Source organism: Nothobranchius furzeri, chromosome 4, assembly GCF_043380555.1.
Source record: "Nothobranchius furzeri strain GRZ-AD chromosome 4, NfurGRZ-RIMD1, whole genome shotgun sequence".
Lineage (NCBI taxonomy): Eukaryota > Metazoa > Chordata > Actinopteri > Cyprinodontiformes > Nothobranchiidae > Nothobranchius > Nothobranchius furzeri.
Window position 1 is genome coordinate 41,050,423 of NC_091744.1, and position 11,795 is coordinate 41,062,217.

An 11,795-nucleotide genomic window follows, 5' to 3' on the forward strand; every position below is an offset into this window, starting at 1 on the left:
TTGGGACATGGTTTGACCCCCTTAGGAAAGTGCTATCATCATGAAACGTTCAGATCACTTACAACTCAATAGATTCTACCTTCCTGTAACATTTCAGCCTGATTGGACCTTTTTTTCACACAAATGAACCCAGAATGATGTGAAATTGTGCTTCGTGCAACATAATTCTGGGTGCCATTTAAAAACCATAAGTGCTAATGACTCCATTCCTTTTTGAGGTTGTAGGGGCTGTTGATTGGAGTATACTAAAACAAACCTGATCTCTCTAGGACATTATGAAGCCAAGTTATAAGCCCTCAAAGGTGTAACTGGACTACTTCTTTAAAGTGACACCAGGCCCGGTGACCTTTGGGACATGGTTTGACCCCCTATAGGAATGCGCGATCATCTTGAAACGTTCAGATCACTTACAACTCAATAGATTCTACCTTCTTGTAGCGTTTCAGCCTGATTGGACCTTGTTTTCACACAAATGGACCCAGAATGATGTGAAATTGTGCTTCGTGCAACATAATTCTGGGTGCCATTTACAAACCTTAAGTGCTAATGACTCCATTCCTTTTTGTGGTTGTAGGGGCTGTTGATTGGAGTACACTAAAACAAACCTAACCTCTCTAGGACATTCAGAAGCCAAGTTATAAGCCCACAAAGGTGTAACTGGACTGCTTCTTTAAAGTGACACCAGGCCCGGTGACCTTTGGGACATGGTTTGACCCCCTATAGGAATGTGCGATCATCTTGAAACGTTCAGATCACTTACAACTCAATAGATTCTACCTTCCTGTAACGTTTCAGCCTGATTGGACCTTGTTTTCACACAAATGAACCCAGAATGATGTGAAATTGTGCTTCGTGCAACATAATTCTGGGTGCCATTTAAAAACCATAAGTGCTAATGACTCCATTCCTTTTTGAGGTTGTAGGGGCTGTTGATTGGAGTACACTAAAACAAACCTGATCTCTCTAGGACATTCAGAAGCCAAGTTATAAGACCTCAAAGGTGTAACTGGACTACTTCTTTAAAGTGACACCAGACCCGGTGACCTTTGGGACATGGTTTGACCAAGCCCCCACAATGCCGCTCAGAAAATGGTCCCATCCCGGAAGTAAGAAAAATTGCAGTTCCACCCTCATCCGCTGGGGGCTGGTGCCAGAAGCGAGCAAATCCTCATTGACTCCCATGTTAAAAATGCCGATTTCACAGCAGAAATAAACATGTTTACAGCCTGGTGCCAAAACATGTTTTTTGTCTAAATTATCTAGTTTATACTCATGACAACTCTGAGGGGGGTGAATTTTTTTCTAACTCTTCTGTTTAAGTGTATTGAAAGCCTAAAATTCTGTATAATTAATGAGCATCCGACACACGTGACCGCCGCCTCAGACCCACGTGACCACAGAGCTAGCTCCGTGGAAAGGCCTCAGTACAGCCTCGGTCTGGCTTGGAAACTGCTCCGGCATTTTGAGTCTCTGTGTTTGTGTATTCTTCTTTGGATATTATTGGTGCAATTGTTGGACAAAATGACTTGCAGTGGTATTAATTGCACTAATAGAGCGTCCAAGGAGTCTCCACTTCATTTTTTTCGGTAAGTTAAAATCTATATTCGTATTTTATGTCACTGCCACCTTTAAACTAGCTGAGTTTACCGAAGTAGCTAGCTAACTATCAGTTTAACATGTAGCATGTACTGTTTAACCATGAAATTTAAATGTAAAATACGGTAAAATAATTAATAGGGCATATTTAGATGGGTAATAGGGTAAAACCCAGTGCATTTAAGATAAAAATGGGTTGAAATATGACGGAGCACTAAGAGGGAGACTTCTGTGTCCATTCTTCCATCCGGTAATCCCCAGCGGTCAGGCCGGGCAGCCTGACCGATCCGGCGCCTACTTGCTGCGCCTAGCTACTGCGCGGTCTGACCGCTCGTGGAGTTTTTCATGTCTGACTTTAACCGCATCTAATACTGTATTACGGCGTGAGCGCAACAGCGACAACTTAATATCGATGTGTAAGCAGCCTGAGTGGTAGGGTGTTTTCATCTGAACCCTTAAAACCTCCAGCAGGCTATGCTGCACTATTGACGTGTTAGCGCGCGGCGCTAACAACTTAGCAACGTGACATGTCTCTGAGAAAGCGTAAAACACGGACGCTTCTTCTGAAGCGGAAAATAACACCTCTTCTTAAGCAGAGCAGGATGTCGCCTCGGCTCGTTCACGGCCGAGCCGGACTGAGCTCGATAACATTGACCAAGCACAGCCACTGGGCCGTTGTAGCTGCCACCAGGCCTGCTGAAGGAACTCCAGCGGGTTTCATCAGACTCGTAAAGTTTCTTGTTTTTGCTGGGGATTTCTGTATTTTACCGCTCCCTCCTGCAGTCTTCCCCTATTAAAATTTAAAATGTGTAACTTTATGTATTGTGATGAATGACTAATATTCATGTTAAACTGAAACGTTAGGCATTTAGGGGAAAAAAACAAAATAATAAACATTATACAGATGTCAAATAACTCAAACTGTAATTAAACTATATATTTTCAAAGTCATATAGACAGCATGATGGTTTGTGTGATCCGCGCGGTTTCACTTACACCCCTTTAATGATCAGGCTGTTTTTTATTATTTTTATCAGCTGATAGCAGTTAAAATTATGGTAAAAAATACTTTTATCTGTTTTTGATAACTTAATGCCCAGGAAGAGCATCTTCCTGGGCATTAAATATAACCCAAATGTTTTATTATGAGCAGATCTGATGAAGGTTTAGACAAGCAGTCTGCAAAGTAAAACTTGTTTAGAGTCCAAACTCTTACTAAAGCTTTTAAAAAGAAAAAATGGTTGAATTTTGAGAAATATCCACAACAGGGGAGCGAGACCTCTGAAAAATGTATATTTTCTCTGAATTCATAGAATAATGTGAAGATTCTGGGAAAAGTTGGGATTCTGAGATTAAAACGTAAATCTTTCTAATCATAATTCTGGCAGTTTTTGTGTCCTTCTGCTGTGGAAAGTCGTGCAACATGAAGATACTGAGAAGATGCTTACAACCTGTATTTTTATTCCATCCATAAATAAAATCATGAGCTATTTTTTTAATCCAAATTTGATACAAAGGGCCATCGTTGGTTCCAGACCCGTTCTAGAACATTCCTCTAATCTTAAAGTCATCATCAGTTTCTTCCTTTTAACAAATATTTATTTGTTCAAATATTTAATATTTATAACTGGAATATTTGTTCCTCCCTTTCCCACTGCAGTTAGTCCTGTCCTGCAACCCTGTTTTTGCAGCTTAGTGAAGCCAACCATCACTAACCTGGGGGTGGTTTTGGACCCAGAGATGCGGATGGACTCCCACATTAGCCAGGTGGTTAGATCCTGCTTTTCCCGGCTTCGCCAGCTACCAAAGATGAAGTCCATCCTGAAAGACGTGTCATATTTTCTCCCCAAGCTGGACCTGACCGTCATGTATCGGTCCAAAATAGTGTGATGATATTGTGTTTTTTGTACATAACAGACTTTTTAACAGACAAATTTGTCGCATTCTCCTACACCTCTTCACGGGCTCGCCACAGTAAATATTCTATTTGGCAAGAGATAAACTTTATTGTATTTATCCTAGTGAATCTATAATTAAACGGGTAAACTAGTATTAGCACATCCAACATCAAAGAAAGTAAAATGTTACTATCAGGAGAGGGAGAATGTTTAAGTGGTTAGCAGCAGTGTGCTAGCCGATGGCCCCCTCCATGAGGCCAACACAGCTCAGCAGAACATCGTTGTAGCTTCTTCTGGGGAGAAAAACACTTGGAGAAAAAATAAAGTTAACAGCTGAAATAGCAGGAAATAATACAGTTAAAGAGCAGATTGTAGAAGAAAGAAACCCCTGGGTTAAACTGGTCTGTCTACTGCATAATGCTGAACTCTAACATGTGTCCTCAGGGAAGGACCTGATTGGTGTCCAGAACCTGTTGAAGAAGCACCAGGCTCTGCAGGCTGAGATCACAGGTCATGAACCTCGCATCAAGGCTGTCACCCAGAAAGGAGAGACCATGGTGGAGGAAGGTAGAGCAGGTCTGGTCCTGACATGTTTCTGAGGTGTCTGCAGGTTCTGGCTCACTTTTTTTGGGTCCAGGTCACTTCGCTGGTGAGGAGGTGAAGACTAAGCTGTCAGAGCTTCATGGACGTTGGGACACGCTAAAGGCCAAGGCGTCCCAGAGGAGGCAGGACCTGGAGGACTCTCTGCAGGCCCAGCAGTACTTTGCGGATGCTAATGAGGCCGAGTCCTGGATGAGGGAGAAGGAGCCCATCGTTGGAAGTCCAGACTAAGGGAAAGACGAGGACTTGGCCGAGGTATGGAAGTCCCTTCCTGAGAAACTCCAATCGCTTTTCTTTGCTCTCTTTCCAGTCCTTCATAATTAGTGTTTCTGTATTTGTCATTTCCTTCGGTTGTCTACCAGACATCGTTGCTCGTTTGAGCGTCTCATGGGTTAGGGGTAGAAGTGCTGGCCTCGCACAGGAAGTGATGACAAACGTGTTCCCGGCGCTCTTATTTCAAACGGTTTACAAGCTGTGATGTGTGTTCCCGCTGCAGAGCAGCCATGACACGTGGCAGCCGGCAGAAGGCTCACGCTTTTCCACTAAACACCCGCAGAGCTGCGTCTGCGGTGAACTGAGCAGGGTTTGTTTTACAGTGGCGGATCCGATTGGACCATCGCTGCGAGAAAGCTCCACTTGTGTCAGACGAGCTGAAGGTTCTGATGTTCTGCTCCACAGGCTCTCCTGAAGAAGCACGAGGCCCTGATGTCGGACCTGTCGGCTTATGGCAGCAGCATCCAGGCCCTGAAGGAGCAGGCCCAGTCCTGCAGGGTGAGTTCAGAGCCCTCGGCCCGTCAGAACATTCTTATCCACCACGTTCTAACACCAGACCTGTTAACCCGACAGCAACAAGATAATCAGCAGGTGCTTTTGTCCTGCAGGACCTGAAGGCCAACGAGTCCCGCCTGAGGGACATCAACAAGGTGGCATCTGAACTGGAGTCAGAAGGTCTGATGGCTGAGGAGGCTCCTATGGTTCAGGCTCAGGTGAGCGTCACCTGTCTGCAGCAGCTGGTCCCTCTCACTTCCTGGTTTGTTAACTCTGCTCGTCTCTGTTTGTAGCAACAAGAACATCTGGGTTCTGCTCCTGGAAAGGTGCATGTTGTCCTCCGCCTCAACCAGAACCAGACGTGGTGTTTTTGTTACCACTCATTTGTTTGTTTGTTTGTTTACAGGATGAAGCCGACTCTTAACACGGCGTCACCCTGGAAGGTGAGTTCATTCAGCTGATCAGAGGTCACCTCTGATGGCAGCAGTCACGGCCGACCGTGCTGACATCACACAGGAATTCAGGTGACCCTGCAGGCACCAGGTGCTGGTGAAAGTGGGGACATGTCAGCTGGTTGCCATGGCTACAGTTATCTTTATGCATCTGTATGACTGCTGACTGGTGTGTGTTTCCTGTGACCTTTGACCTCAGACCGTACGGTTGGGCATTCAGACGACGGCTAACTTTAATTCCATCAAGGTAAGAGGAAGCTCTTCCCTTCCTGTCTGAGCGATCCGTCTCCAGGTTTCCTCGTCCGGCGTCCAGCCCGCTGGCGTCCACCTTCATCTCACCTTCATCTCATCTCACTTCATTTATAGTGCAATACTTTCACATTATCATTTTCCCACACTTCTGTATACCTGTATTTTGTTGTTTTTCAATAAAGAATGACAAATTATTTAAGTTTGGTTTTTGTTGCACACAAATATATATCTGTAAAAAATATCTTCAAAGCTAATGTTTACATAACAAGTATGATTGGGTTTTGCAATACGGCACTCAAGTTTATTTTAGTAAGATTTTCAAACCAAGTAAAGTTAGTAAAGAACACATTTCTATTGTCTGCTAAGAAACTGTTGGGATTTAAAATGGGCCTGTTGTACAAATAACTTGTAAATGATTATTCCTCACTTTTGTCTTAACCAAAGAAATTCCAGTAATTGAGCAAAAACATTTATTTTTAACACTACATTTTATAAAACAGGGCACAGTGTCGGCACATGTATGTATGTCGATGGTCCGCCCCAACCGAACCAGGAGACACAGACGTCAGGGAGGCCAAGGTTGTCTCTGCAGCTCTCTGGGCACCACGCCTCACTCAGCTGTCCCCAATGATCCAAATGGCTATAGAGGAAAAAAAATTTAATAAAAGAATGAAACTTAAAAACTCCCAAACCTCATGTCATATTTACTAATCAGCTATGGCTGATTTATTGTTTGGATCACAGTGAGTTACACTAATTCTAATATATTTTTATTTCTATTATACATACATACTTTTTAACTGTTATTTTCACATGACTGTTATCAGGCTCTTGTTCTGGTTCTGATGATAACTCTGTGTCTTCCAGTAAGTTATCTTGTGCTTACTTCATCTGTATAATGTCTCTTTACTTTTGGTAAATTGTACTGAGTCCAGAATAAAGGCTAGCTGGCTGTACAAGATACAAACAAGTATTACGTTTTGGAAATATATGAAACACCGCCAGCATCTGTTAGAGCCTGTGGCGGGGTGCTGAGGGCCGGCTCCAGCCCAGGAATGAGCTCTACACGCCGGCCGGGAGGGTTTGAAACACCGCCATCCTCTCCTCTGCTGGCTGTTCATTCTGTTATGGTTACCGGTGCTTGTGTTGCAATGTGAAACGCTTGGTCTCGGATTTTGTAAGAAAGATAATAAAATGTCCCCCCAAAATACGACTTAAATATATTTTCTCTTCTTCATGATACATTTAATGGCTGGTGCGACTCAGGAGTGATAGCGCCGAAAAAAACTGTACTGAAAACTTGCTCAAAGCAAAATGTATTCATTACGGAAATAAATTATAAACTTACCGATTTAAAACTTTTTTAATACAGGTACTTCTCACGAACAGGCGCAGAAAACCTCCACCTAAACTCCGTGTGAGGTTCAGGTCGATGGGTGTTCCAGTTAGCTCCGGTTGGGTTGAAGCTAGGTGGCTACATCCGTTAGCTCGGCTCCCACCTCCGCTTTAGCTTTGGGTTAGCCAGGGTTAGCTTCAGGTTAGCTCGTAGCTAGTTCGCCTGGGTGTCGTCACTCGAGCCCAGCCTTACAGCCACATCCTCAGCGCCTCCTCTCTTCCCTTTTATGGAATTGTCTGGGCTGGACGGAACCTGTGACACGGTCAAAATGGTGGTGGTGGACACCTCCCATTATGGACAGATAACGTGTTATTGAAGCCTATGGAATCGAATTGTCCAGTATATGTACAGTCTATGGGTTTGACCCTCTATAGGAATGTGCAATCATCATGAAACGTTCAGATCACTTACAAATCAATAGATTCTACCTTCTTGTAGCGTTTCAGCCTGATTGGACCTTGTTTTCACACAAATGGACCCAGAATGATGTGAAATTGTGCTTTGTGCAACATAATTCTGGGTGACATTTACAAATCATAAGTGCTAATGACTCCATTCCTTTTGTGGTTGTAGGGGCTGTTGATTGGAGTACATTAAAACAAACCTGATCTCTCTAGGACATTCAGAAGCCAAGTTATAAGCCCACAAAGGTGTAACTGGACTACTTCTTTAAAGTGACACCAGGCCCGGTGACCTTTGGGACATGGTTTGACCCCCTTAGGAAAGTGCTATCATCATGAAACGTTCAGATCACTTACAACTCAATAGATTCTACCTTCTTGTAGCGTTTCAGCCTGATTGGACTTTGTTTTCACACAAATGAACCCAGACTGATGTGAAATTGTGCTTCGTGCAACATAATTCTGGGTGCCATTTACAAACCATAAGTGTTATTGGCTGTGTCTCAATTCAGGGTCTGCATCCTATGAGGCCAGAACAGTCTCAATAAGAATTAAGTCACACAACGTTTTCCACAAATGCACACGTTCATTCGGAAATCCACATTCTGTGTTTCACAAATATAATTCGGAGGAACACAAATGCACACGCTCATTCGGAAATTCACACTCTTTGACTCATAAATATAATGTGAAAAAATAAGTCACGCAACATTTTCCACAAATGCACATGCTAATTCTGAAGTTCACACTCTGTGGTTCACAAATATAATTTGTAAGAACACTTGTAATATAAACTCAGATCGTACGAATTGCTGAACGTGCATTTACGAACAGCTTCTCATTTGTGAACCTTTCCGCGTTTGTGAGTGAAATCTGTGTGGTGCATTCACGAACAGCTTCTCATTTGTGAACCTTCCTGCATTCGTGAGAGAAATCGGTGTGCTGAATTTTGAGACTCTCCTAACGTCGCAGGTCAACAAACGTCACCATTGGCTAATGAACCTGTCAATCAAATATATGCTTCTGCCAGGGCTGTTCGCTTTCAGCCAATCATATGGGTCCTTATGTCACAGAACAGATCTGCTGTGCGCATGCGCATTGCAGTTCACACGGCAGAGCAGGATGGACCGGTCACGATCTGTGAGTAATAGTTTTATCTTATTCCCTCGTTGTAATTGATGCAATGTTATAGAATTATGAGTAGAAGCGTTCTTCATGATCAAGTAAAATGTTTTATGTTAAATTCAGTCCAGACGTTACGTGAAGTCTGGTCCATTCTTCATCTAGTTTAACATCAAGCTAAACTCAAGTGAACATTTGTTTAGTTAGCGTATCTAGGTACCATTTTTTTAGGCGACGGTTGTCAAACTCAAGGCCTTGGTCTATTTTTATTTGCTCCGCGAAATCAAATATCAAATATATAATATTAAACTGGCCCGCCGGGCGATTTCGCTAATAAGACTACTAATCCCATAGTGCTTTGCGGCGTTAGCGCGCGAGACGAAGCAAGCCCTCTTTTATGTTTACATCATTAGCATCCATGCTAGTCGAATCAGCGTGTGCAGCGTTACCCTCAGTCTTAAACAACTGAAGATACTCCTCTAAGCACCCAGTTTACTCTGCGAGTTTCCGACTTTGAACGCCTAGAAAGAAGGTATCTGGCTGGAACAGGTGACCATCAGAGTGGAGCGAACTGAGCTTGTAATATTTAATTGCCATGCACTTTTTCTGCTCCAAAGCATGAACGTTAATAACTGAGATATTTTCATAGAAGATAATTGCTATTTTTGGTTTTCACAGGTCTTAACTTATTTAATTATCTAACATGTTATTGTATGGCTGTTGTACCTTTCATTTGGTAATTGATTGTTTTGACCCCTATAAAAATGTGTCATATGAGAGTGTTTGTGCTTGAATTACATAGATCATGTACCTGAAGGTAGCTGACAACAACCGGGCAGACACCCACCTTGCCTTCTTCAGTGAAGCTGTGAATGAGCATGGCTTTCCTCTGAGGTATTCATGTTATTCTCAACTTTACCCTCTGTTACCCTGTTACAAATCTGCTTTTGCCTAAAGTGTGTTATTGACCAAAGATAACATGCCATTTGAGGTCATATAGTAAAATCTATGGGGGGGGGGGTGAACATTTCCCTCTTTCAAAAAAAATTTCCCCAGCAGAGGGTTAATAATGCCACATTGTTTATTGTTTACTCACTTAGTAGCAAGGTACATAAGGAAATTTCTGTGAGACTCAAATTGATGTAGATTGTTATAGATGTGCATTAAAAATGTTTGAAGCAAGATTCTAATGTTTTTTTTTTTTTCATGGTGAGAGGAGATCATGGCGGAGAAAATGTAGGTGTTGCAGAATTAATGTTCTCAGTTCGTGGAACTGACACCAACAGCTTCATTGCAGGAAAAAGTGTACACAATCAACGGTGAGTTTAACCTAATTTGGAAGCTTTGTGTCTGTGCGCGCGTGCCTGTGCCTGTTGACGTGCCCAGGGTGTACCCTTCGTCTCACACTTTGACTGCTAGAGATAGGCACCAGTCCTCCTGCGACCATTCAAAAGATAACTCAAGTTGAAAACGGATGTATGGACATGTAAATTTGTGTGTATATTATAATTTTCTTTTATTTAATCCCCCTCCAAATCCAGGATCGAGCGCCTGTGGCGTGATGTCTTCATGAGTGTTACTGGTCTATATTACAACATCCTGCACTCTCTGGAAGACCAAGACTTGCTCGACATCAGTAACATCCTTCATATGTTTTGTTGCCACTATATTTTCTTGTCTCGCATCCAGGCCAGCCTGGATGTCTTTAGAGATGCATGGGACAACCATCCAATCAGGACAGAGGAAAACATGACACCAAATCAGCTGTGGCATCTGGGCCAGGCTCTGAATCCTGTTTCTGATCCAGGGGCAAATGTATGTTCTGTTAAAATGATTGATCACATGTCAAGTTGATCCTTAACTATAAATCAAATGTTCAACACTTTGATAATCTACCTCTGCTCTATGCTTCTTGGATTCAAGACAAAATGGCTGTTGAAATTACGGTTCTGTTTGTGTGCACCTCTACTGAAGTGGACACTGTCAACTATAATGTCATGACATTACAAAGTCATGACGCATCTGCAAGTTCAAAATGCAAGGCATTAGACCTTCCAGATGTGATATTCTCACTGCTGTTTTAACATAAAATTTGCCCATTAATTTAAAAAAAAATAATTTATGAAATAATGGAGATGCTAGGTTCTGCCTGACATCATTGATGTTAAGTAATTGTTAAAAGGTCATGATAGGGCTTTATTAAATGTGTTTTCTTGAGATTCATTATGCACAATGCTCATACACACTTTCTTTTTCCAGGGTATACCGACACCAGAGATTGAATGGGAGGAGAACGGATACATGACTTAACCTCATCCTGGGATCAGTGTCCCTGTACTGGACAGTCCTCTTTCAGATCATGAAATGTTGGAACTGCAGGACAGCATTAATCCGTTGCAACATTCAGACTCTTTTGGGAGTGGACACATCTTCACACTGTCCAGTATGTTGAGAACTTACTTGAGGCTAGATGATTACATGTGTGAAGAAGGAAGGAGAGAGAAGGAGAGAAGGTAGGGAGTTAGGAAGAAAGAAAAATAATTAATGAGACAGGAAGGAAGAAAGTTAAAAGTGAAGGAGTGGTCCATTTTAAGGTTAATATTCTGTATATTGTTATTCAAGGGATTTGCCGTCGTAAATATGTCTTGCCACATGTCACCTCTGGTTCTGACTGAGCGCCTCCAGGAGAGAGGCCCAAGCAAGACGCGCCCCGAGGAGCATCTTGTCACATGTCAACACTGGGTCTGTCTGAGCGCCTCCAGGAGAGAAGCCCAAGCAAGACGTGCCCCGAGGAGCGTCTTGCCACATGTCAACAATGGGTCTGACTGAGGGCCTCCAGGAGAGAAGCCCAAGCAAGACGCGCCCCGAGGAGCGTCTTGACACATGTCAACACTGGGTCTGACAGAGGGCCTCCACGAGAGAGGCCCAAGCAAGACGCGCCCCGAGGAGTGTCTTGCCACAGTCACCACTGGGTCTGACTGAGCGCCTCCAGGAGAGAGGCCCAAGCAAGACGTGCCCCGAGGATCGTCAGGCCACATGTCACTACTCAGTCTGACTGAGCGCCTCCAGGAGAGAGGCCCAAGCAAGACGCGCCCCGAGGAGCGTCTTGCCACATGTCAGCACTCGGTCTGACTGAGCGCCTCCAGGAGAGAGGCCCAAGCAAGACGCGCCCCGAGGAGCGTCTTGCCACATGTCAACAATGGGTCTGACTGAGGGCCTCCAGGAGAGAAGCCCAAGCAACACGCGGCCCGAGGAGCGTCTTGCCACATGTGTTCCTGGCGATCCCATGTCACGCTCTTGCCCATCAGCC

General features: G+C 43.6%; 1 protein-coding gene and 2 long non-coding RNA genes across 6 annotated transcripts; 2 read left to right on the top strand and 1 right to left on the bottom strand.

The window, feature by feature from the left end:
• The first annotated feature begins 4,129 nt into the window (after positions 1-4,129).
• Positions 4,130-5,760, top strand: LOC129160842 (spectrin alpha chain, non-erythrocytic 1-like). 4 transcript variants are annotated; one of them, XM_054737910.2, is made up of 5 exons: positions 4,130-4,349; positions 4,773-4,865; positions 4,976-5,080; positions 5,156-5,188; positions 5,514-5,760. In XM_054737910.2, the coding sequence occupies exons 2-5, from the start codon at positions 4,800-4,802 to the stop codon at positions 5,589-5,591; spliced, it is 282 nt and encodes a 93-aa protein (XP_054593885.1). In that variant the 5' UTR covers positions 4,130-4,349; positions 4,773-4,799; the 3' UTR covers positions 5,592-5,760. The 4 variants fall into 4 exon arrangements, with proteins under 4 accessions (XP_054593885.1, XP_054593883.2, XP_070406745.1 ...); XM_054737908.2 differs by lacking the exon at positions 5,514-5,760 and having other exon boundaries at positions 5,156-5,411; XM_070550644.1 differs by lacking the exon at positions 5,514-5,760 and adding an exon at positions 5,269-5,382 and having other exon boundaries at positions 4,976-5,188.
• A 262-nt stretch (positions 5,761-6,022) lies between these two features.
• Positions 6,023-7,145, bottom strand: LOC129160843 (uncharacterized). Its single transcript, XR_008561326.2, has 2 exons — positions 6,915-7,145; positions 6,023-6,206 (listed from the first exon to the last, which is right to left on the bottom strand). It is a non-coding gene; the product is annotated as an uncharacterized lncRNA (long non-coding RNA).
• Positions 7,146-8,456: 1,311 nt separating this feature from the next.
• On the top strand, positions 8,457-10,231 carry LOC139069616 (uncharacterized). The gene is made up of 3 exons (XR_011520290.1): positions 8,457-8,503; positions 9,288-9,379; positions 10,175-10,231. It is a non-coding gene; the product is annotated as an uncharacterized lncRNA (long non-coding RNA).
• The last annotated feature ends 1,564 nt before the right edge of the window (positions 10,232-11,795 follow it).